The sequence below is a fragment of the Uranotaenia lowii genome, chromosome 1 (genome assembly GCF_029784155.1).
Source record: "Uranotaenia lowii strain MFRU-FL chromosome 1, ASM2978415v1, whole genome shotgun sequence".
Lineage (NCBI taxonomy): Eukaryota > Metazoa > Arthropoda > Insecta > Diptera > Culicidae > Uranotaenia > Uranotaenia lowii.
The window spans coordinates 176,458,575-176,484,476 of NC_073691.1; the positions used below are offsets into that span (position 1 = coordinate 176,458,575).

General features: G+C 37.2%; 1 protein-coding gene across 2 annotated transcripts in view; it reads right to left on the reverse strand.

Annotated features, from left to right (window-relative positions):
* Positions 1-350: 350 nt before the first annotated feature.
* The window catches only part of LOC129761049 (cadherin-23-like), a 62,115-nt gene continuing 36,563 nt past the window's right edge, over positions 351-25,902 (reverse strand). For both annotated transcript variants that reach the window (XM_055758756.1, XM_055758762.1), the window contains exons 11-22: positions 22,256-22,401; positions 21,944-22,089; positions 10,434-10,561; positions 10,235-10,338; positions 9,627-9,750; positions 2,480-2,581; positions 1,946-2,419; positions 1,770-1,885; positions 1,541-1,704; positions 1,099-1,470; positions 969-1,032; positions 351-886 (exon numbers count right to left, since the gene is read on the reverse strand). In XM_055758756.1, coding sequence (XP_055614731.1) covers positions 692-886; positions 969-1,032; positions 1,099-1,470; positions 1,541-1,704; positions 1,770-1,885; positions 1,946-2,419; positions 2,480-2,581; positions 9,627-9,750; positions 10,235-10,338; positions 10,434-10,561; positions 21,944-22,089; positions 22,256-22,401 — 2,135 coding nt within the window. In that variant the 3' untranslated portion in view covers positions 351-691. The remainder of the gene's footprint in view (positions 887-968; positions 1,033-1,098; positions 1,471-1,540; positions 1,705-1,769; positions 1,886-1,945; positions 2,420-2,479; positions 2,582-9,626; positions 9,751-10,234; positions 10,339-10,433; positions 10,562-21,943; positions 22,090-22,255; positions 22,402-25,902) is intronic.

The following is a 25,902-nucleotide window of genomic DNA, read 5'->3' on the forward strand; positions in this document are numbered from 1 at the left end:
TCAGTAAGATTCAGTTGAAGATGTTTAAGATAAGTTAACCACCGTTAATTGATATTTGTAAATTGATTTCTGATATTCTTTCTCCAAGAATATACATTTTCACCGATATGCCGAAAATCAATTTACAAAAAGTTGAAGACTTGAGAATCGGAATATTAATCTAAAACACCGGGGTAGCGCAGATCACCTCGGCCACATCATAATAAACCCGTCTGCATTCCCAGATACAGAAACAAACTCCATCTTTAGGTCAACTTTAAAATTTTTGAAGTTTTGAGTCAACTCCTTCAATTCTCACGACGAGCATAATTTTCAATCCCAAAGAAAATAAAAGACTGGCGGCAACTAAGTTTCAATAAATAAAAAATCTATTTTAATAATCTGCAACAGCATCACAAAGTTCGATACATATGTTTTCAATTAGTTTTAATAAAGTACATTCACATATCATGAAATGCGATAGTTAATGACGGTATTTACATACAAAGTTGAAGAAACAGTAAATTGTACTTTAAGTTTCTAGAATCCCTCTTCAAATAGGAAAAAACGCTTAGTGGCTGTACGATTAAAAATCGCTGCTAATGATTTCTTATCTGATGAATTCCGAATTAAAACTTTCAAGAAATTTCAAGATCGAGTAAAGAGAAGCGAGATAAGATGGTTTAACTAAGTGTTGGTAACCCAAAACTGTCTAAAATCGATGGGCCAGCTCGTCCCGGTTAACGTCGGTCCCGGACTCTCCCTCATCTCGCGTCAGATAAATCCTGGGTTCGATTCCTGATTTCTCGTCGGATTGAGGTGCGCTAGGATTCGGCTTTGACCCATTTGCCAAGGGGTTAAGCACCCGCTGCCGGATGTGATCTACCAGTGCCGGATTGATGCTGTCCTGGAAGGTAAAACATGAAAATTGATGTCATAAATGGTCGAAGTCTGGTCCTACATAGGTACACTGAGAAAATAATACTTACTTTTCTATTGTTGGCGAATAGATCGTTATCTATTCCGATGAAGTCCGATTCGTACGACTGAACACTAGAAAGAATATGACATCAAATTGAGGAAAAAAATTTGAACATTACTGTATGAATCACAACAAACCTAACGTCATCGTAGGCACCCTTAATGAAATCCTGATCGTTCAGCACCGGATTGGAACCTTCAACGGAGAAAACGTTGGTCGTCGGGACTTTGCGGCCCGGCTTTTGCAGATCCGACGCTATTGAGCCGAAGTCGTTCGCAGAAAGGGCCCGAAGCTGTCGGTTTAGGCTGCGAATTTTGATGCAGAACGCCACTAGCAGGATGACGCAAACGATCGCCAACGCAGAGGCCACCACAATCAGTACGATTTCAAGCAGTTCATTTTTCTGGGCTATCTCATCTATACTGCTGATGGGCACATCTTGAAGGTTCAGATTTTTCTCTAGAAGGGCACGTTTGAGGTTGGTCACGAATAGCCGATCGTTAGAGCGTCTGGTTATAGAGAAAAAAAAAATGTTATTAGCTTCGGATGATTCCGAAACCACAATATTTTTGATATTACTGTTGAATTTCGAGTGCTTCCACGGCTATATTGTCTCGAATGAAATGGGCTCGTACATCAGTGATTCCGTCGGCATCTTGTCGAGAAGATTTTTCAATAGTTCCTTGACCAACGTCATCAATGTTGCACTCGAGCTCGTAAGCTTCGGTGAATATTTCTCTGATCTGTGGAACAAAATCACGAGTTCTTGACATTGACACTGACAATAAAAAGTGTTATTTAGACTTACTGTATTTCTTATTTCCGGGGTGTCGATGAAGGTTCGTTCGTTCAAGAAAACGAATTTTACTCGATTAATTTCCGCGATGATATAAACTGTGGCAGTTACCTTGTCGTTGTGAAGCACTAGTTGGGAGAAAGCATTAGGTCCTAATTCAATCCAGATTCTTCTATGGAATAACTCACCCTCATCTTCCGCAACGATAGTAAAGGTATAGAATCCGCTCATGTCCCGTGTCACTTCTCCGACCAACTGTAGAACTCCGGTTACGGGATCGAGTTCAAAGGGCATCGGCGAGGTGACAAGGTTGTTTCCGTGACCTTGCAGGGAACCCTCCTGAATAGAATAACGGATCGAGTCGATTTCATCGGGATCTTCAGCCACTACCGTAAACAGATTCCGATTCCTATCGGTAATGGTAATTCCAGCTGCATAGCTCCTCACAATGAAACGTGGAGGATTGTCGTTAACGTCGTTGACCTTGATATTGACCACCAGCATCGAATTATCGTCAGGAGTTTCTGGAGGTTTCTGTTCGTTAAACGTCGCTATTATGCGAATTGTATGGTGTGCTACTTCTTCTCGATCCAAAGGCTCTGCTACCCTAAGAATACGGGTCTTCTCTTCTAGCTTGAAAAGTTGGTGATCCTCGAATGATGCTGTGAACGAAGCGGGTTTACCATTTAATCTTTTTTTCCAATAAAAAGAGAACTACTTACTGTCAATAAAATAGAAGATTTGGTTTGAATCCTGGTCATCTTCAACGCTTGGATCTTTAGCCTCAGGTATTTCCCGAGTTTCCGTTGTGCCATTAACGTTTTCTAGGAAAATAAACAGAAAATATTCAAAACTTTTAAGTTGTGTAATAGATAGCAATGATGAGATTTAGCCAGCGGCCTTGGCTTAAAGGTTAGAGCGCAAGTCTTCTAAGCCAGAGGTCTTAAAATCGAATCCATTCCAAAAAATTAAAAAAAAAATCCATTCCATTTTTAGACTATTTCTGCTTCTTACCTTTCACTAGCAGAATATCCATATTCCGCTTTGGTATGAAACCATTAGGGGAGATGGGGGCATAATGGCCACCTCATTTATCATTCATGATCATGATTGCACTAAACGGTGAGGCGTAGATTCATCAAACAAAGCAATAACAAAATAATCTAGGCCTGTTTGAAGAATTCAAAGAATTATCACATGCTCATACATTATGTTTCTGGTGTTTTGTTTGACGGATGATGCTTTGATGCTATTAGCCGTATAATGTAACAATAAAAAAACAATCATGAATGGTAGGGGAGATGAGTTACAAGTTACGAAAATATTATAATTTTTGAGCACCACGAAATAAGCTCTTATGATCTTAAAATAACCTTGATCTATAATGTACGCACTGCAACATGATGTACACATTGTTTCTCAATTTTTACCATCAAAAATTTTTAGATTTTTCACTTTTATCAATTTTAAAACACGTTTTTACTTAAATTTGTTGACTAGGGGCATATAGAGCACCATATTATCGAGGCATAATGAGCATTTTCTGCCGTAGAATCTAGCAGCGAATTAAAATTGATTTAAAGCGCCACACCTTGACTAGTTTTCATCCGACAATTTAGCCTATTGGTAAGGTGTCGGAGAGGTAATCAAAAGACTAGAGTTAGATTTCTGTTCGAGGTGATTTTTTTCCATTCACAATTCATGATCGATTTTTTATTGTTACATTATACGGCTAGTAGCATCATCCTCCGAACAAAGCACTTAATGTATGAGCGTGCGTGAATTGTTTGTATTCTACAAACAGATCTAGATTATTTTGTTATTGCTTTGTTTGATGAATCTACGACTCACCTGACTTCATCGAATTGAATTCGCTGCTAGATTCCCCGGTAAAAACGCACATCTTGCTCTGATTAATGGTGCTCATACTGCCTCAGGGGGGGTTCTCATTATGCCTCCACAGTGGCTGGTTTTCAGCTTTTGGCAAATTTTTTTAAAATGCATTTTTTAACGTTTTCATCTAGTTTTTCACGTTTCAGCTCGTTAGGGAATAGGCTTTTCAAGTGTCTGAACACGAAACAATAATGTAACCTCCATATTATAGCTATTTTCTATGGTTAAATAACCGTTTTCCTTAAGGTGGCCATTATGCCCCCATCTCCCCTATGTGCAAAAAAATCCCCTCGAACAGGAATCGAGCTCGAGTCTATTGATTACCTCTCCGACACCTTACCAATAGGCCAAATCGACAGACGAAACGAGCCAAGCTGTAGCTCTATTATTCAGTTGACTTCATCGAGTTGAATTCGCTGCTAGATTTCCCGGCAGAAAATGCTCATTATGCCTTCATTGATAGTGCTCTGTTCGCCTCTAGTGAACAAATTAAAGTAAAAACGCGTTTTAAAATTGATTAAAGTGAAAAATCAAAAATTTCATGATGTTAAAAATTGAGAAACAATGTGTAGATCATGTTGCAGTGCGTACATTTCACATTAAGATGATATAAAGGTCATAAAAGCTTATTTGGTGGTGCTCAAAAATTATAATATTGGTTGGTTATTATTTAATATTTCTGTAAAGATGAAAAGGATATTTCTTTTTTGGTGAAAAATTAATACTATGGGTAGTACGAAACAAGTCCTTATGAAAATTTGTTTAAGAAAATACGTACTTATGTAGAAAAAAGGAGTGCTTATTATGCCCTGGGTGCTCGTTATGCCCTCATCTCCCCTACCAGATTTTTCCTATCGTTTTGTGTCAATTTAGGAATAAATTAAAAATTTCATTTTTATTTTTCTATTTTAACCATTTAGCGGCATAATTTGCTGTTAACAATAAAAATGTTTCACTTTAAATAACTTCAGTATTTTTCAAAAAGTTTGGTCTAAATTTAGTTTACCAAATTCCGAATGCTCAGTGCGCAAGGTCCAGTTGATGATTTCACGTTTTCCAAATATTTATCAATTTCACTCCGAACGCCATAGACTATTTTTTTCGAAACAAATTTGGTAGCGAAACCACGTTATTGCACAGTGGGAATTTTCGAGCCAAAAAGGTACCCAATTCAGGCACGAACGCCGTGCTTGAAAAAACAATCATTCTTTTTGTGAAAAAATACGAGGAATCGAATAATGGTCTTTATCTTTTTTTTATAAAAAAAGGACTATAATTGCCTCATTATGCCCCAACTTCTCATATTTCTTATGTACAATGTTATAGTTCCGATAAAAGCAATCTACCTTGCTACTTGCTAATCGATTGGTGTTTTCCAATTTTTGATTGTCGTAGAGTGGCTCATTTTCCCTCTTTTCCCCTAAGCTCAAGAATTTTTTATAGATATGCAGTCGAACAAAGTGTTATTGCTTTCTGGTGAATATAGATATTGCGGAAATCTTGAGTAAATATACTCAATATCCAGTGCAAAGAAGAATTTAAGTGCAAGAAAATTTGAGAAATTGCTAATTGATAAAAAGTTAGAAAAACAGCTAGCTTTGAAAACTCGTTAAAAACTCTGTATTTCATATTTTAACAATCTAAAGATGCGAAAAAGTGCCAAATTACGTCAATTTTTCAATCCTGTTTTCTAAAAAAATCTGGTGTGACAATTTTGACGTTTCATGGATTGAAAACAACGCTTGTTCACCACTTTTTTTACATTTTTGTGGTCATGATCTTAAAATTTTTTTAAAAAAAATATCCTTATGTGCAGCGTATAACTTCTAACTTCAGTTTTCTTGGACACTAAGTAAATTATTTTTAGCATTCTGTAGCTGACCTACAGTCTATTTTTTTCCGAAGCATGTTTTTCGGATTTATCTTCTTAGACTTTGAATAACGGAAAACTGAAGTGTTGTAGATATGTCTGAGAAACATATTTGAGTAACTTTTCGAGGGTTTTGTAAAAACTGGTTGAAAAACAAGAGTAAAAATAAAAAAAAGGTTAAAATGTCAGGGACGGATCAAGGTTAAGTGAGTGTCATATAATTTTGTGAACAATAACTGTGAATTTCGTTCCTTAAAAATAGCATAGCATAGCATAGCATGGGGTGACTACACAAATCTTGCATTGACTGATACACAGTGTGAATACAGAACCAATCAAGCAAATGGTATCATATTTGGCATGGGATGGTATTTAGGTATGAGGAATAATTCTATGAATATAAGGTACACCTCCCTCCTCTTAGTTGGGTGATAGGAAGGGGGTAGTGGGGCTACCTTACAATTTTTCATATAACTCGAGAACTAATTCTATTCTATTCTATTTTGTTTATTTATAGAGGATTTTAACCATCTTGGTCATTCTTCCTCTTAAAAAAGTGTGTACATTTCGTCTTAATTCTACAGTTTATCCAACAATTTTGTACTTTTCAGGAATACCAATAACTTGTTCTCGTTTGTAATGTTTAAAGCTGCCGATGAGTCGTAACCGATTCCGCTGCTCTGCCGTTCCGTTGCGTACAACCTGCACTCTCCGACAATATGCGAAACTGTGAGTGGTACATTGCACGTGTTGCATGTGACTATTCCTTTTGTGAAGAACTCCAGGTTGCTCGAGGGGCGAGAACTAATTATGATATTGGAACAACACTTGGCATGGGAAGGTATTTGGATACGAAAAATATTTCAATGATTACTCTTTCCAGTAGAAATGGGGGCCTCTTTCATATTTTTTTTGCATGATTTCAAAACTAATAAAGCAAATGGATCCAAATTTGGCATGGGAGGATATTTCGATACGAGAAATGTTTCTATTATAAATTGAAGCCCCATCTTTTCAGCGGAAAGATATAAAGGGGGAAAGGGGGCCTTCCATACAATTTTTTTGCATAACTTGAGAATTGATCAAGCAAATGAAACTAAATTTGGCATCAAAAAGTATTTGAGTACGAAAAATACTTTTATGAATATTAAGTTCTCACCCCTCTACTCAATGGGCAGAATGGAAGGGGGATGGTACTCCCTTTCAAGTGGTATTTCAATACGAGAAATTATTCTATGTGAAACAATTCCTTTCTTGCGTAGGATAATAGAATTGGGAACATAGGAAGGGAAGTGGAAAGCTTACATCTATTTTTTTTTTACAAAATCCGAGAAATGGACAAAACTTAACATGGAAAATCATTTTGGTATGATTCTATGATTATCTGACACACCATCCTCCTTTCAATGATTAGGTACATGGGAAGAGGGAGGTGAGCCCAATACAATTTTTTTAGTATAAGTTCTCAATTTATGCTAACGAAGTCAACAAATGGAAACAAATATGGCATTTAAAGGTACTTGGTTACGAGATAGTTATAGACCCTTACGCTTTACAGTGTAGAGAGGGGAAGAAAGGAGGGGGCTCCATATAAATTTTGACTTATCAACCAATGGAATTATATTTGACATAAAAAGATTTTTGGGAACGATTTTGGAGGATTTTGGGAAGAAAATGGGGTACATTATTAAAGATCACGATCTTCATTCAGCAGAAGGGGGAAAGGAAAGGACAGGGGAGGGGGGCTCTCTTATCGGTTTTTTAGCATAAATCCAGAACATATCAAGCAAAAACAACCATATTTTGTTTGCGTACAATTGATTTGAGACCCTCCTTTTCTTAGGGCAAAGCCTGAGGAAACAGATTAAAATTATCAGATCTTTAACACAAATTTAAAGATCAAGATTCAGAATATTAGTTTAAATTATATTTGTGTTGCAATTCGAAACTCCAGCTGCAGCTCTCATTTTATAGGGGTTGCTTATGAATTATGTCATAATGTGATTCAAAATAATGCCAACAAAACAATGATAATTGGTATAATTTCTGAAAATATTATTTGATTTTGAAAGGTGTAGAAAAGCACACCGGGTCAGCTAGTGTTACTTATAAAAATAACAAGTTTCATAAAAATAACAAGCTGATTCCATTAATTTTTCTGTTTCTAAGAACTAAAGTAGTTTTGTGAACATTTCATCTATTGAATGATGAAAAAACTTGTTTGCTTCCCATGACTAAGAACATCTCAGCCAAACACCGGATAAAAAATAGCGTGCTCCTCTGGGTTCGCCAACAAAAGGAATAATTTTAACGATGCCGCTTGTTCCGACACCCATTTTGAGTGTTTTGTTAAATTTAATTTTATTACCCCTTTCTGCCACTTCTTTCTAAAATAAGGGACCGATCGTTTGAAGCTGCCTAGCTTAAGCGTGGCCCTGTTACCTGGCATCAAGCGGAATCTAATTAAAATGTTTATCACTCGAAAAATTTCAACTTCGACCTACCCTTTCCTTTTCAAGCATTAAATCTTGGGGCGGCCTCTGTTGTTAAGCCAAAAGGATTAGAGCCAAACCCCCACTCTCATGGTCCAAGAAGTTTATAACTTGGTGCTGAGCGATGTGCATCAAGTAGCTCGAGACAGAAGTAAACAAAAGCAGCTGAAGGAGAAAAACAAGATGGTTCCGATAAAAATACACAAGAGTTACCTACATCGAAGAAAAAAAAACAGGCCGCCCCATCATCCAAACAAGTCACATGATAAATGCCTGTCTTTGCTCAATGGAAAAGTTTACCACCTCCTAGGAAAGGTGGCAGCGAAGAGTTTCCCCGTGAAGGACCGCGTTGGAAAAACTTTACTCATAAAACTTATTAATTACTGTATACCGAAGTTGCGAACGCAGAAAGTGGAAACACAGCAAGGCAATTTGCATGCCAACCTGTTTGTTGGGGAGGAAAACCGAAATAAAAAAAATCGTGAAGTTTTCCACCTATTCCTCCACTGGTGACGGGGTGATTCATAAAGCGTTAAACAAATTAGCTTTCTCTTGGGAGCGACAATTAATGTGCTTTCGTTCGGAGGATGTTGGTTTTATTTCTAGTTTTCGCACGCTCAAACGGCCTTTGGAGTATAAATAACAAACTAAACAAGCGTGGAAAACGTGATAAACTGCTTGGCTAAGTTACAGATTATTGAGCAGAGAAGTCGCTTAAAAAATAAAATTAAACGCAACAGTTAGGCCGAAACAAATTTGTAATCCTTCTTTTGTCACTTGGGGTTGGAAAATCGCGAAGGGAGGGGGGATAGTAAAAATAATGCAAAAAACTAATAAATTGGAATAAATTGCACGAAAGCTTGTATTCAACTAAATTGCATACTATATTCTTGCACAAAACATATAAATCTAGCAATCTATTAACGAAAAATTCAATAAAATCAAGAATCAAAAGGTAACAAATATCTTACACAACATGTTATTGGCTCTTGTAATCTTTCGGTTATTTGATAAATTTTTCGAAACTAAAAGAACGCGAAAAAATTATATCTAGTTTGAGTTATAGGGTTGTGAATTTTACCAGCCATTTTGAGGGGTTACGGTCCAAGAGTCCGTGGCGAATTATTTGTCGCTTATTAAAATAGCTAAAGGAATAAAAAATACACAGATTTGTGAAAAGTCGTATTTTTTGAGAAATTTTAAAACGAAGTATTCAACAAACAAATTGTCAAACCAGTCATTTTGACTGGTGCGGTGCGATCTTTCTAGTGTTAAACACATAATGGGATCAAGAAGTTCCACGTTACTATGGTAAATTCAAAAATATTACTTGAAAAAACTCTATGGGGGGAGGGGTTTACACCCCTAATACTGCCCCCCCCCTCCACCGTTCGCACGGCCTTGCTAGGTATCTTCCACATATAAGAGGGGTGAAAAGAATAACCTCCTCGATAAACATTGTCCTGGTGACTGAAAACTTATAAATTGGTAGCGTCAATTTTCACTCGCCCAGCAAGTCAGCAAAATCCTGCGAAGTGTAATAAAACGCCCGAAATAAGGCAGCCCCGGAAAACAATAAACAGGGCAACTTTCACGACAACCCATCGTTCTCACCTGTAAAGTCCGTATTCCAGCTCCCCACCTCGAACATCGGTTGCCCGTTCTTGTCGATGAAGATGATTGGAACGTCCACCGAGATCGCTTCCCTGCCGCCACCATCCTGGGCCTTGACCCTGATCTGAAAAAAAAACGGGAAGAAAGAAACACAAAACATGTTTGTGAGTAAAGTTTCAAGAAACAAGCGCTTACAGGGAAATGTTTACGCAAAGCCGTTCTTAGGAAGGGTTTCGACGAGCGAAACTTTTTTGGAATTTTGTTTCCTGTCACGTAGTTTTTGTTTTTTCTGCCGCCGGGGTACGATAAAGTCGGATGAGGGGGATATCATGAGAAAGCTATCAATAGTATCAGAAGGTTATTTGAGAAGCTTTAGACACTTATGCAGGTGAACGAAATAATCATTACCATTCCATGCAGATGGAACATTTTGAGAAAATAGCTTTAACATAAATCATTAATTTCTATCCAGCCTTTTCCTAGTATCCTTTCATAATGTCATGGAGATACCGTTTGAATACTAAGAAAAAAATTGGCCTTGCGGAAAACAATTTAGAAATAAAGATAGGTTGAAAACCTTCAAAAAAATATGTATTTAGCTCACTCACCCTATATTGCTTGCCGGCGACAACGTCTACCTTCAGAAGAACCAGAATCATCTCGTTCTTCCCGGCCGGTATCAGATCGAACAGCAGATGATCCGTACCGGATGCTGCAATCGAATAACAGTATAAATCACCGGGGAGGATTCACACCACCATTGACACCTTTTTGCCCCATCTTTAGCCTTATCCTTATACTACTCACCTTCCTGGCTTTCCAGGGTCCAGCTGACCTCGCCGTATTGGCCACCGTCGGTGTCGGTGGCCCGGAAGTTGGGAATCTGGTTGCCCTCGGTGTCGAACAGGGGCCGGCCGGCAATCAGGGGCTCCAGTCTGCAACAAACATGGAATCCAATTAAACCGGATGCAAGCGTTCCCACGCCCACACTATGGGGTTTTGGGTGGCCAAAAGTCAAAAACTGAATTTTATTGGGTCGCTTTTTTATGTAAACCAGTTAATAACTAAATATTGGACAAAGATGTCCTCATTATTTTGGATACACCACAAACATAAGATTTTGATGAATTGAAAAATTTTTTTGATAAAGAAAAATTAATTTGCATGAATTTCTACGGAATTTTTTTTTCTATTACTTTAAAGTACACCATGTGAATGGTTATTTTAAAAGCTTCAATTAAAACCGTTAAAATTTTACACATTTAATTGATCTATGTTAAAAATAAGTAAAACAAGTTTAAAAAAAGGTCCGCATGTTTCCAAACTCTTTTCACTTTTAAGATCTCGTTTTGGGTCCTAAAAATACAATGAAAGTCTTTCCAGCCTACTCAAAGCACTATTTTCGGAATGAAAATAATAAAAATATGAAAAATAATAAAAAATGGGTAATTTTCACCCATTATACAAGCAACCAAAAGTCACATATTTACACAAATGCAGGCTTTAAAGTCACATGTTGGCTGCCAGAGAGAAACATCTGTCCAATTTCCTTGAGTGAATTATATGTACTCATTGTTGAACTTGAAAGTTGCATAGATGATTTATATGAACGTTGTAGGTGACGTATTTTGCCCAATTGTCATGAGTGAACTATATGTATATGTATATGTATATGTATATGTATATGTCTATGTCTATGTATATGTATATGTGTATGTATATGTATATGTATATGTATATGTATATGTATATGTAAATGTATATGTATATGTATATGTATATGTATATGTATATGTATATGTATATGTATATGTAAATGTATATGTATATGTATATGTATATGTATATGTATATGTATATGTATATGTATATGTATATGTATATGTATATGTATATGTATATGTATATGTATATGTATATGTATATGTATATGTATATGTATATGTTTATGTATATGTATATGTATATGTATATGTATATGTATATGTATATGTATATGTATATGTATATGTATATGTATATGTATATGTATATGTATATGTATATGTATATGTATATGTATATGTATATGTATATGTATATGTATATGTATATGTATATGTGTATGTATATGTATATGTATATGTATATGTATATGTATATGTATATGTATATGTATATGTATATGTATATGTATATGTATATGTATATGTATATGTATATGTATATGTATATGTATATGTATATGTATATGTATATGTATATGTATATGTATATGTATATGTATATGTATATGTATATGTATATGTATATGTATATGTATATGTATATGTATATGTATATGTATATGTATATGTATATGTATATGTATATGTATATGTATATGTATATGTATATGTATATGTATATGTATATGTATATGTATATGTATATGTATATGTATATGTATATGTATATGGAAATCGCGAAAATAATTTACGTTGTACTCTAAACGGGATTTACAAAGTCACAAGAAGTGCATTGAAGTGCTACGTTTCTGGCTGGCTGGCGTGGCCTTGTAGTAGTGTGTTCGTTTGTTACCAAGAAGCTCGAGGTTCAATCTTGAGCTGCATAGAACGTACTTCAGATCAATGATGGGACTGATTAAGTTTTTTCGTACCGGTTTTATGGGACTTTTGGTTGCTTGGGAAATGAGTATAATTTGAGTATAAAGATTTTTTCAGCACGTATCCAGGTAATTGTATATAAAAACCTGGCAAAATCCGAGCATTCAATTTCAAAATTGATGACCATAAATCCAGGCAATATCCAGGCAAATTTTGTCAAAACCCGACAATTACTCAACAAAAATCATTAATAAAATTGAAAAACAAATTTCCCTTATCAAAACTTATCGACAGATTTCAAATCGTATTTTAGGCTTCCAAAGACCGTTCATGATCCCAATTTTTGTTTTAAATATCCGGGCGAATCCAGGTAAAACCAGACAACATGGCAACCTTAGTATAAATCGAACACAGTCTTAGCTGTTATGTAAAAAAATCTATTTTCACATGATTTAAAATTAACAAAAGCGTTGAAAAAAATAAATAATATTTTTTGCCGCCTCATGGTTTGCCCATAGTGACCCAGTGGATTATTTTTTTTGATTCCGAATCTCTTTCTTCAATAAAAAAGGTGCCATCTTTGGGCACACATGTACCAATGTCAGTTTTAAACTTTTGGTTTGGCCAAGTTTAAGCTGTTTAATCATTTCAAATCATGACATAAATAATCTTCTAAATGGAGTGGACAATTGTATTTCATTGTTTTGGTTTGTAGTCATTAAAGGTTCCCGAAAAAAATGTTTACCTCTGTAGGATAGAATGATGGGGAGACTTTTGAAAAAACGAACACACACACATATAGGCCTTCAGTAAAACTTCATGTTTCTTTGAAGAGATCTAATTCAAACTTAACACTGAGGCGTACATCTTTCAAGGGCATGATGACTAGCATCTTACAAATGCTAGCACCACCAGCCCACAGTGCCGTGACCGAGATTCGATCTCATGGACTCTGGCTTAGAAGACTTGAACGCTATCCTCTAGGCCACGGTCGGCGACGTTCCGTTCTCTCGTTTTCACCATATCTATTAGGAAAAAAAATTTCAACTTTGTGCAGGGCTCAATCTGTTATCGGACACCTACCGCCCCAACCGCAGTTCAATGTGGTTGTATCACGAGCACAAGCTGACTAACACATATCGATGTGGTTGTATGTATAGCTAACCCCATTCGTAGACCAGCTCTCGGCCAAACAAGTCGTGTGTGTTGTAGCCTCGCGCAACGGGTGATTTCCTACGTGGAAGATAGAATCGCACATTGACGACCGTGACAGTATTGCTGTGCCATGGCAATATTACCTGTAGAAAAGTAGGAAATCACCCTTCCGCGAGGGACAGTGGAAAGTGTTAAAGTGATGAACAAATTTAAATGGAGAATTTCTTGGTGTTGTGCAAGTGTTTTTGGAAGAAACAAGCAAACAATATGCGAGCTGGGAGTCCGCATAAAAAAAAAACATGGCGCGTTGAGAGTCCGCCGTTCGAGCAAGAGCGAGACGAGAGTCCGTTCGAAAAATGGAGGGAGCGAGACGAGAGTCCGCTTTGGGAATCGGCAGCGCGTTGAGAGTCCGCTGTCCTCCCACTTTTAATAAAGCGTGCTGGAGGAAGTTCGCTTGTTAATAAAAAGAAGAGAGCGAGACGAGAGTCCGTTCGTGAAAATGAAAAGAGCGAGACGAGAGTCCGCTTTGGAATTGGAAATCGGCAGCGCGTTGAGAGTCCGCTGGCCTTCCACTATTAATGGAACGCATGATAATTGAATAAAGGAGCGATACCACAGTTCATTTGAAAAGATGAAGAGAACAATACGAGAGCGTTCTGGGTGGGAGTCCGCTTGTAAATTAAAAGGAAAGAGCAAGACGAGAGTCCGCTTTGGAAAGAGGCAAATTCGAGCACATGGAAAGTTTGCTAGTCTGGTGAGATTAGATTCCGCCTGGAATTTTGGGAAAAATCCAGCGCGTTTAGAGTCAACTTTATTCGTTTAATTTATTGATTTGAAGAGCATGCTAGGAGGCTGTTTCCAAAAAAAGTTGGCTGTGAGCCTGTTTATATTTTAATAAGCAAGACGAAAGTCCGCATACTTTACACTTAAAAAAAATATGCATGAGTGCGGTCGAGAAAGGATGTTAAAAAACTTGGAAAGCAACGACGAGAGGAGAGGAATGTCTTCCAGCATACAAGAAAGGACAAGCTGGTTGAGATAGCTATAAGAATACATTAATGCAGTTTTACCAAAACATATTCGAAAGAGGAATAAAAATATGTCTATAAACTTTCAGCCCATTGAGAAAAATGAATTTAGAAAAAAAAATACAAATTTGTTTCGATTGAATATAATTATGAATCAACAAGATGCCTAAAAGCAGGCATACGTCTTGGAAAATTAAGCTGATTACACAATCATGAAGGAGTGACGAAACAATGCTGCTACACAGGTTTTAAATGAAAAGCGTTATTATTTATTGAAAGTGTGCCAATAGTTGCGAAGAAAGATGCCTTAGGATCAGTTTATAAAAAAAGAAGTATTGAATATAACGGCAAATAAATCAAGAACCCATCTTTAACTCAACATAAACCATCATTCGTTTATGTAAACGGCTGGAGAGCAAACAAACAGTTAGAATCAAAGAAGACTGTTTGGTCATAGTATTGATTTGCCGGATTGAAAGCAAGTTAACCTTAGTTTTACATGACAAAACGACTGCGTAAGAGGTATTCAGTGCATTCCAAAATACGACTTTAATAATGTATGAGTGAGGTTTGCATTCATGAATTTCCGTTGAAAAAATATTTCTTAGTTACTCAGGTTTATCCGATAAGTAAAACGGCTTGGAAAAAAGGCAGCACCGAATTAAAATGAAGACAAATATCTCGAGCAAGGTTTAAGCAGCAATTTCCTATATTCATTAGAATTAAAATCATCTGAGTTGCTGTTACTGTTTAAATTTGCGAATTCATTGGGCTAAAGAAGTGGCAACTACTTATACACGATAACATTTTGATTAAAACGTTTCCGGACTTATAGTAATCCCAAGTTAGGTAGTTCGGCAAAAGAAAATAAGTAAGAAACACAGTGCTGATAGATCTTAAACGTTACATGCCAAACATGCTTATTTCCTAATACTTTTAATTTGAGAAAAGTTTAAAATCGGTAACGGAATTCGTTCTTTTATAATGTTATGGGAAAAAAAGGTAAAATACTGGATTAGAGCCGCTAGGTGAAGCTATGGTATGGTTAAGAAGTCGAGAATTTAAGATCCTTTCTGCGGCACAGGCACTGATTCATAAGAGAAATAATTTGAGAATTCATGATCAGTAAATAGAAAAATTAAAATCAAATAAGCAGAAAAAAAGACTCAAGGTGAAAGAAAATGTAAGATGAATCCAGGAAAGTAAAATGAATCTGAGAGAATTTATAACTTTGAAACTAGCCTGTGTGTGGAAGAAATCAAATTGAAGAATTTGAACAAAAACATACAATAACCTTAAGTCTCTTTCCTCAGGCCCATGTATGGAAAATGAACAGCAAAAACAACACATAAATACAATTTTGAACTGATTTTTAAAACGAAATATTTGAGTAAAATTTTAGAAGGGAAATACTTGATATGTTAAAATTTACCATGTTAAAAGAAAATAATAAAAACGTTGAGTTTCTCTATGGATCAGTTGCACTTTGGTGTACAGTCCGAATGTTGAGATGATTAATTGCCCTTTCATTGAAAGCTGGATTTCGTGCAATGTTTTGCAGTCGCAGTTATCCGTACAAAGGTTGGCTGAAAAGCGGTAAGCGTATAGAAATCCGACAGATTTTACACTGACTTGACAGATGGCACAAATGTTCGAGTTTGTACAAATGCCGCAGTGGGTAGTCAAATGTAGGATCTAGAGCGCTGCGTATAATACGGATCCTCTAAATTGTAGTTAAAAAAAGAGTAAATCATTCATGAACGAGTGATCTGTCAAAAGCTAGAAGAAAAACAAGAACAGTTTTCTACTGTGTTTTAGTAAAAAAAAAAAGCGATTGTTATGTTGAATAATGCAATAGCCTTCTTTGCCTATGATCAAACGATCGAACCTAGATGAAAGCATGGGTAATTTATAATCAGCAGGTTGGCGGTTGTACCCAATAGTTTAAGCTGCTAATGAATACTGTTTATCTTAAAAAAATAAAAAGGAAAACAAATCATGCCGTTGAATGATTTACTGCCCAGTAGTACCCATAATTAAAAGTTTAGCTTTTGAATGATACAGGCAAAGAAGCAGAATGTATCATGATGACCTCAAGCAAAAAGGAATGAGTAACTCTGGAGTTTTCCAGGCAAACTTCCATCTCTTAATCTGATAGTGAAAAACATGAATTGAATTTCATGAAATTAGAATGAGGGCGGATGGACATCAAAAAAGCAAAAAAAAAAATGCAGGATGCAAGTACACGACGGGAGATCGACTTCACCATTGAAAACTACTATTGATCTTAATTATGAAGATGGTTGCAGAGAAAAACGATAGAAATACATTATTGTTTATGAGATATTTAAATGCATATGACTTGAATCATACGTTGTCAGTAATTACAAATTAGAAGAAATTTTTAGAAAAAATAATAGAAAAATATAAATCCGCAAATGCATGTTCTTGCTTGCTGGACAAATGCATGTTCTTGCTTGCTGGGATGTTGAGAAGAAGTTGAACAAACGGCTAAAATCTATATATATATAAATGAATGTTTGTCTGTCTGTCTGTTCCCTATAAGGGTATATACGGACGATAGTATTGGCGAAAAATTGGCCTCAGCCATAACCTCAAACTTTGATTTGCTGGCGGCCTCACCAGTGATGCTAGGTGCGTTACTGAAATCAGTATTTGTTTGATTTCAACTAATTATAATATTTCGGAATTGATTATTTTTTTAAAATGTCAACAGCTAAACGTTTGAATTCATTATGAAGCGTCCCAAAATGGATGAAGATAAGCCATATTTTTTCTAATGAATTTTCAAGGTGAATTTAAAACATCTGAAATATGTTTTCATATACTGCTTAATTGATAGATTCAAATTTTGTTTCTAACTTCTAAACGAATGCCAAATCATTAACTGTCACAAAAAAAAGTAATTTAATGAAAGCCCGTCTATGTTGACTTTGAAAATAATCTCCTGCATGCTCTAATTATTATAAACAAATCCACATAATTCGCTACATCGTTTAAGTGTGCGATACAGGCAGTTGTTATTCCGTTCAGATAAATGTTGCAATCAATTTCTACGCATTTAATTGCATTTCATTTTTTCTAGAAATCTACGGGAATATTGCAAATTCTCAGTACTTATGAAAAGGTTTTTCAATAACAATGCAATTAAAAAGTATAATCATTTTCCAAATATCAATGCACTTGGCAACCCTGAACGCCCAAAAAAATCAAAACACGAACACCGTGTATCGTTTTTCCATAGGGCGAATTTGTCGATATGAGTACCGGAAAAACGCGTTTATCGTGCGCCCTTCTCAACAATAGATTCTGTTCTCCCATGGTTTGAGGTTATGGCTGAGGCCTCCTGCTAAGGTGGTGTTCGTGTAAAACTGTCAATATATCCTAATAGACTCGGAAACTACTGAACCGATCATCGTCAAAACTGGCATCTGAGGGTTTTTGAGACCGGGGATGGTTTCTGTAACAGTCAAAACTCCATCCGACTTAAGGAAGGAGAGGCTTCCATACAAAATTTGTAGTTTTTCGAAACAAATTAAAGTCATGACATCCATTTTCTTGAGATTTTTTTTTCCTTTGGGCGGTTTGTTTTTCGTTTCTATGGTCGAGGCGTCGCGATCCAACGTCGCAAAAGGAAAGTTACCCAGGCATAGCATACTGATCAGTAGGAATATTTTGGCGCGTATTTCTCAACCAAGCATATTTTCTTTGAGGGGTTTGTTTTTCGTCTCCATGGGCGAGCAAACGTCGTCGCAAGAGGATAGTACCCAAAGCACACTGTTCATTGATTGCTGGAAAATTTAACAATAAGGCGCCTGTTTCTCAAACACGTGGGGGCGATATGCAACTTAGATGTGTTTTTTTCTTGCTTATTTGATTTGTACACAGCACGTGGTAATAAATGACGCCTAGATGTGACACGGATTGGTATTTTATCAATCGAATCAAAACCAATTGAAAGATTTGCAAAAATACTTCCATATTTAGTTCGTGTTAATGTAGGTAGCATTCGACTTTTCATTCAAGGAACATTAGAACATGTTAAAACGTTCAACTTTTTCTGTTAAAAAAAAATTAAAAATTATGTTTTCTTCTAGAAATTGTTACTTCGGCCCAAATACACAATTGAAACGAATTTAGAAATGAAAATGGGAGCTTTTTATTTTAAATAATTCTGAAATATCCATCGTACTTTTTGCTTACATACCAATCCAAGTACGTACTTAACATGAAAAGTGTTTTTGTGTTACATGGCTGCATAAAAGAGATTTTTGATCCACTTCGTTTTCGAAAAGCGAGACTTTAGAACTGATATTCAACTGGACGCATAATTTTTAAGAGACATTTTTAGTATACCCTTAAAGTGTTAAAAACAATATTCCCTTCTGTCAACTTACACGGTGGGGCAAGGGCAAACGTCGAACTTTTAAGAAATTCATCTTCAAAATGATTCAATATGTTGTAAACACCAGAAGGGGCATTTCGAATGTTGAAACTGAAGCGGATATTGAAAATTCTTAAATGTCTTTGTAAATGAAGGTCATTCCCTTTGAACAGCATTCGTTAAAAGTGAAGCAACAAACATAAATTTATATTGCAGGAATACTGCAGATATATCAGTGAAACTTGATAGAACAAAAAGCAGGAATTCGTATTAAATCCATTTTAAAGCCATTACTCTAACGCATCTGTAAATAAGCTTTGCATTGACACTTGCCCCAATATACGGGACAAATGTAAACTTAGAAATTTGTTTTTGCCAACATTTTTGAATATTTGACTTTCACAGAGAAAATAAAAAAAAACGCTGAGAACTTATTTAGTGATGCAACTGATATTTTTTTAATATCTATATTTTTACTGTAGTAAATTTATTAAAAAAAAGAAATTTGCACTGGATTTAATACATAACTTATTTAATATATTTTTCATTACCATGATAAGTGCTGTTTGGGTATCGAGCCTGTTTAATTTGCCTACCTTCTTCAAGCAGTGGGAGATAAAATTGAAAAAGATGGGTGAGCTCCCATGTAAATTTAAGATAAAGAGCTTTCCAAAGAAGGGACCATATTCAAAAAGGTTTTTTTGGGTTCAGAGTACAAATTTCAGATCTTGAAAAACGAGTTTAGAGATCAAGTTTCAGTAAATAATATATACCATCTTTGAATTGCAATTCAGAACTGCAGCTGCAGCTCTCATTTCAAAGTTGTTGATTCTGAAGTATGATGAGGTTTGATTTAAAAAAAAAATGCTCTCTAAAATCTAAATTTGAATGAATTATTACAAATTACATTTATTTCCGGAAGGTGTAGCAAAGCACAACGGGTCAGCTAGTTAGTTGATAAAATAGAAACCACGAAAGGACTTTGTCTATTGTTTGTTCCAAAACCAGAATCCACACAGGCTGAATAAATATAGAAAATAAAGATTTAAATTGAAAACACTTCAAAACATAGATCTCTTCGAACTAATATGGAGAAGTCTTTTTAAATATAATTTTGAATCATTTTTGGATTTTGAATTGTTTTTTTAGAAGCAAATTCTGCATTGAATACCAGAATTAAAAAAAAAAATTTTTCATTAGAGGAGAAGGGAGATGTGCAGGGCTCAATCTGTTATCGGACACCTACCGCCCCAACCGCAGTTCAATGTGGTTGTATCACGAGCACAAGCTGACTAACACATATCGATGTGGTTGTATGTATAGCTAACCCCATTCGTAGACCTGCTCTCGGCCAAACAAGTCGTGTGTGTTGTAGCCTCGCGCAACGGGTGATTTCCTACGTGGAAGATAGAATCGCACAAACTTGACGTCTTTTGCCTTACCTAACTGCATGTTATTAATTAGAAGCATTTTCGTGGAGCGAAAAAAGGCATATTTTAAAAGATAAAATTGGCCACAAAGTGGCCTTTTTGGCCACAAAGCTTGCTTCAGATAAAATTGGAACAAAACAATCATTTATTATTTAATTCCAGATCTCTTTTTTTATACAAATGAAACGTTTTCTTGATACTTTCGCAAATAAAATTATTCGTCACGGTTCGAAAGAATTCTTGAACTTTTCCTGTAACACGGCTCAAAAGGTGGCGCACACCTTCTTCGTCCATCGTTTTAGCTATCTTCCACCAGGTCTTCATCTGATTGATGTCTTTGATAACCTTTCCTTTAGCCGTGAGTCTGCCCTTCATGATTGCCCAGTTTTTCTCAATAGACGAAACTGGGTGCAGTTGGGTGGGTTAAGGTTTTCCGGAACAAACTGGGCCCCTTTCTCTGAATATCATTCTTGAAAGATTTCGCTGAAATGACAGGTTGCCAAATCTTGCCAAAACATTACGGGATGGTCGTGGGATTGAATGAACTGCAAAATTCAGTTTGTGGAGACACTCTTTTTGGTAAAGTTTCGGCGTCATTGTCTTATTTGTAACGAAAACATTCGTTTTTTTGCCATTACCCTGCCGTGGCTATGCCCTGCCAAATTTGTCGACAAAAAAATATTAAATTTAGATGGAACATCTCCCCATTTTGACCTGGGATTTGCCCGAAGTCAGCCTTGACATTGGATTTATCGTCCATCGTTGCTCGTTACGTTGGTCAGTTACGACAGATACGATTTGATTCCTTCCCGGAGTCGAATTCTCCTCACGGTACTATGGGCAGCATCGAGTTTTCTGGCCAAATCACGGTTCCGATCGACAGTTCCCCTCCGACGATTGGCTTGAGGCTGTCGATTCTTCATCAACGTTTCCGTGTTCTGTTTGATAACGTACCATAATGTATTTCTAGGCAATTACATCTGGTTAGCTAGCCTAGATGCAGACCACAATGAATTTTCCAAATAACTGTGCATCATTTTTCCTTATTTTTGGCTTCCATGTTAAATGTATACAAAGTTCAGCCAAGAACTTCAAAATTCGTCCACCAGAAGCGCTACAATATGAACAAAGGTTTGTCCCAATTCTACATGAAGCATGCTTTAGTGGAATGAGACTCCGCAGATTGAACAGGTTTGAAAAAAAAGTTTGATTTCTGCTGATTTGAGTTGCAAAGGTAGATTAAGACTTCTGCTGGATAAAATGTAAAAGTGGAGTTAAACTTCTGCTTGTTGAAATGGTAATGATTGAATGAGACTTCTGTTCTCTGGACTTAAGATCGTGAATTAAGTTGGTAATTCGTAATTCAAACGGTATTTATTGGTAATTCAGAATTCTGCTGGATGTGGATGTGGAAGTGGATAAATAGTTCTTTTGATAAGAAATGCGAAAGTGGATTGAGACTTCTAATGATTTTGAATGTGAAAGTGGTTTGAGACTTCCGCGGATTTTGAACTTAAAAGTAGATTGAGACTTCTGTTGATTGAAAATGTGCAGATGAATTGAGAGAGCTTTTAATTGAAAATTTCAGAGAGGATTGAGACTTCAGCTCAATAAAAAAATGTTAATGTGGATTAGAACTAACGAGATTGGAATGAGACTACTGTTGGTTGAAATTAGAACTAAGACTATTTATCAACAGACGAATCCAACTCACCGCAGTCGTATGCGCTTATCCCGTTCCGGATAGTCGATGACCGGCGCCATATAGTTGTACGGTTCAATTTCGATATCGTATACCCGGTCTTCGCACAGTTTTTTACTGCCCGGCTTCAGTTGGTACTCATCACCTCGGTCGCATGCCTGTTCCGAAAGGGTAAGAAAGAACAAACAAATAAAAAAGGTAAAGCAAACCAGATCCGTTATCTGCGGTTTTTTTTCGTGATTCGAATGACAAACTGCTGAGGTGCAATCCAAGGTGGTTCAAGTTTAACTTATGTCTATGGGAAATGCAGAGAAAAAATCACACCTGAATCTTAACGGCCCAGTTGCCATAAAATCCTTTCAAGTCGTGACCAATTTTAAGCCGGGCCAGGAAGTCGTCCGTTTGTTCCAGGACGAACAGCTGCTCGATGACATCCTCGTTGGCGATTGCCTCAGGAGTACTGCCGCTGACTGGATGAAGAGAGGATTGAAATTTAAAACGAAAAAAAGTCGGCAAAGCCGGATCAGAATAGATGGAAAGACAGATGAAAGGTTGATTAAAAGTAATGGAAGTTGTCAGCTGCTTTTTGCTGATGTTTGGTATCGAGATGAGTGGGATTTGGGGTGGTTTAAGTTTTTTTTTGTTACATTTTGTTTAGAACCTTCTCTGGAGCGAGCGTTCATTTTTTCTATGAGTAGCAGTAGGAAAGTAGGAGTAGTTCCGTAGTAGGAAAAACTATTCCAGTTTCATTTCTAGTAAGTACTGGATGCACCACTGGATCAAATCTTACAAATTTAGTTAAATTTCTGTTGCCTCAAGTGTTGTGTTTAGTTTTGCTTCTTAGTGTAGGTAACACATTTTAAATAAATCAAACGTGAACGAACACAAACACACCTTATGACAGAATGACCCTGGCAGTTAAACTTCCTTGAGAAAAAAAAGAACACAAACACATACAGGATGATCTCAATGAAACTTAATGTTCCCTCGAAGAGATTTGTTTTTACTTAACTCTAATCGTACATCTTTCGAGAATATGATAGCTAGCATCCTACAAATGCTGAAACCATCGACCCACAGAAAGTGTACTATGTAGGTAAGTGAGATTGAACATGCCTAAAACATTGCAAACTCTCTTTAATATTATGTGTGCTTAGAAACCCGACGAATTATTAAGAACTAGACCGGCAGTACTCTGTAGACTGTAGTCGGGACCGGTCCCGCAGTTACGTTGAAGCGAAATAAAATTGGATTCCCTTGAATCTCGGGTTGAGTTATTTTGCTTTCCGAAAAACCGATATTCGGAGTGGTTATCTGCGGGTTTTCAGTGCTCTAGATCCTGGAATCGACAATTTTGGGGGCTCGTCCGGGAAGCACAAACCGCATGACCCAGAGAGATTTGGTCCCGTGTGGAAGTTTATATAAGTTAAACTACGGTCTTATAAGTTGTGATAACATTTCGTAAAATTTATCACCGTAATTTGGACAAAAAGTGATACCAGTACTATATTGAACTGGTGACAGGCTGTGCAGCCTAGTCAGAAGAAAACTGGTGGCAATTTTGTAATCACGCAAAGCATTTTATTGTGTGCTACAACAAATCAAGTGCGGTACAGAAATCTCGATTGCAAAATCTTTTGTTCCGGATAAAAGAAAATCTCCTGAGTTCGAGACAAAGGCGCAAAAATGTACCCGTCCGGGTTTGACCCCCGCGCTCCACCTCCCAATAGACCTGCGACGATGTGGTCACCAAATGGCAACGAGTTTGCCCGCCTCATCGACCAACTTAATTTTTCGAATGTGTCTCTTGCCAGTGTGACTCATCAACTTAATGAGATCCGTGGTGAGATGCACGAGCTGCGTGCAGAGAATAGTCGGTTGCATGGCGTGATCGATGAGCTACGAGCGCATCCTCCGCGGAGTACGCCTCACCCCGAGTCATACGCCAGCAGTGTCAATCGGGAATCTACTGAAAGCTCTCGAAATGCTACCGTCGCGTGTGAAACGGCAAAGCTCACAGTGTCGGAAATCGAGTCTGCTTTCAACGATTTTTCGGGCTCCGAGTGCTATTCCGTCCAAAAGTGGGTTCGCGACTTTGAAGAAATGGCAGAAGCCATCGGGTTGTCCGAGTTGCGCAAATATGTGGTCGCGAAAAAGAAACTAACCGGGTTGGCTAGATCTTCTTTAAACACTGTTAGCCACATCACTTGCTGGAATGCCCTTAAACTGTTTTTGATTCGAGAATTTGACTGTGTTGAAAACAGTGCTGTTGTGCATGACAAGCTGCGTGCACGCAAAAAATTGGCCTCGGAATCGGTTCTCGAATATTTCATTTTGATGCGCGAATTGGGAGCAAAAGCTGATCTTGAGCCGGAGGCGATAATTGCGCACACTGTCAATGGTATAATTGATTACGGTCCGGATAAAACTGTTCTATATGGAGCAAAATCTGTGGATGAGTTTAAGAAGAAACTAAGGGTGTATCAGAACATCAAAAATACTAAACGCGTAGGCGAAGTGGGGGTGGTTGATGGAAGATTCCAACCGAAAAGCGCCAAGAAGAATAGTGTCTCCAACACACCACGTGTGAGTGGTCCGCAACCAAGGGCATGCTTCAGATGTCAGGATCCAGGGCACCTTATGAAAGACTGCCCAAGAAAGAGGAATGAAGTGAAGATGTGTAGTGTAAAATCAGTGATCGAAAGTGGTACATACTTTGCTGTCCGAGTGAACGATTTGCCAGTGGAAGCATTTTTTGATTGTGGAGCTGCTGTGTCCCTAGTTCGAGTGGACTTCTTGGAAGAACTGGGTGCACAGTTGAACAAAAACGAAACACAAGAACTAAAAACTATAAGTGATTCAGTGATAACCTTGGGCACTACGATGCTGCAGGTTGAAATTGATGGCGTGGAAATTATGCTGAAGTTTAGTGTGCTCGCAAATAAGGATTTGGATATGCTGATACTCATTGGTCGAAATTTGTTGCTGCACGGTGACGTCAAAGTTTCGGTCGACGGAGCACAGTTTTTTGCGAAGGAAGAGCAGTTCGTTTATCGAATTACAACCGTACCCGAATCATTTGGTGATGCTATCCACCACATAAAGGATCCAATGATTCGAAATGAAGTGCATGATTTGATTAGAAATTATAATCCGCACAAGTCCCAAGGAACAGCTGTGACGCACAAATTGGTCCTGCGAGAAGAAACGCCCATTCAACAGCTTCCGCGGCGCCTAGCACCTCTTGAAAAGAGAATCGTTCAGGATCAAATTGATCAGTGGTTACGTGATGATGTTATTCAGCCGAGCTCGTCAGATTTTAGTAGCCCAATAGTGCTTGCCTACAAAAAAGATGGATCCCGAAGATTGTGCGTTGACTAGCGGCGCCTGAACAAGGTTTTAGTCCGCGATCATTTTCCGCTACCACTCATCGAGGACATTCTCGACGAGCTACAGGGCGCTAGTGTTTTTTCGACTTTAGACCTCGAAAATGGGTTTTTTCACATTCCGATGGACGAGTCCAGTCGGAAGTACACATCGTTTGTGACACCCTTCGGTCAATATGAGTTCCGGGTTACCCCATTTGGATTATGTACTTCACCAACGGTTTTTCAGCGGTACATTCACGACATCTTTCGTCCTCTCATAGAAAAAAGAATAGTTGTAGTGTACATTGATGATCTCCTGATTCCTGCGAAAAGTAATCGAGAAGCCCTTGAGAAATTGGAGATGGTACTGCAAGTCGCTGAGTGCCATGGTCTGAAAATAAAGTGGAAGAAATGTCGATTTCTTCAGCGCAAGATCGAGTATCTGGGATACGATGTAGAATGTGGAAAAATCCAGCCAACACTGAACAAAACTGCTGCTGTTAGTCACTTTCCTGAGCCAAAGAACTTTAAGGACATTCAACGGTTCCTTGGGCTGACAGGATATTTTCGAAAGTTTGTGTCCGGGTATTCTGTTATTGCGAA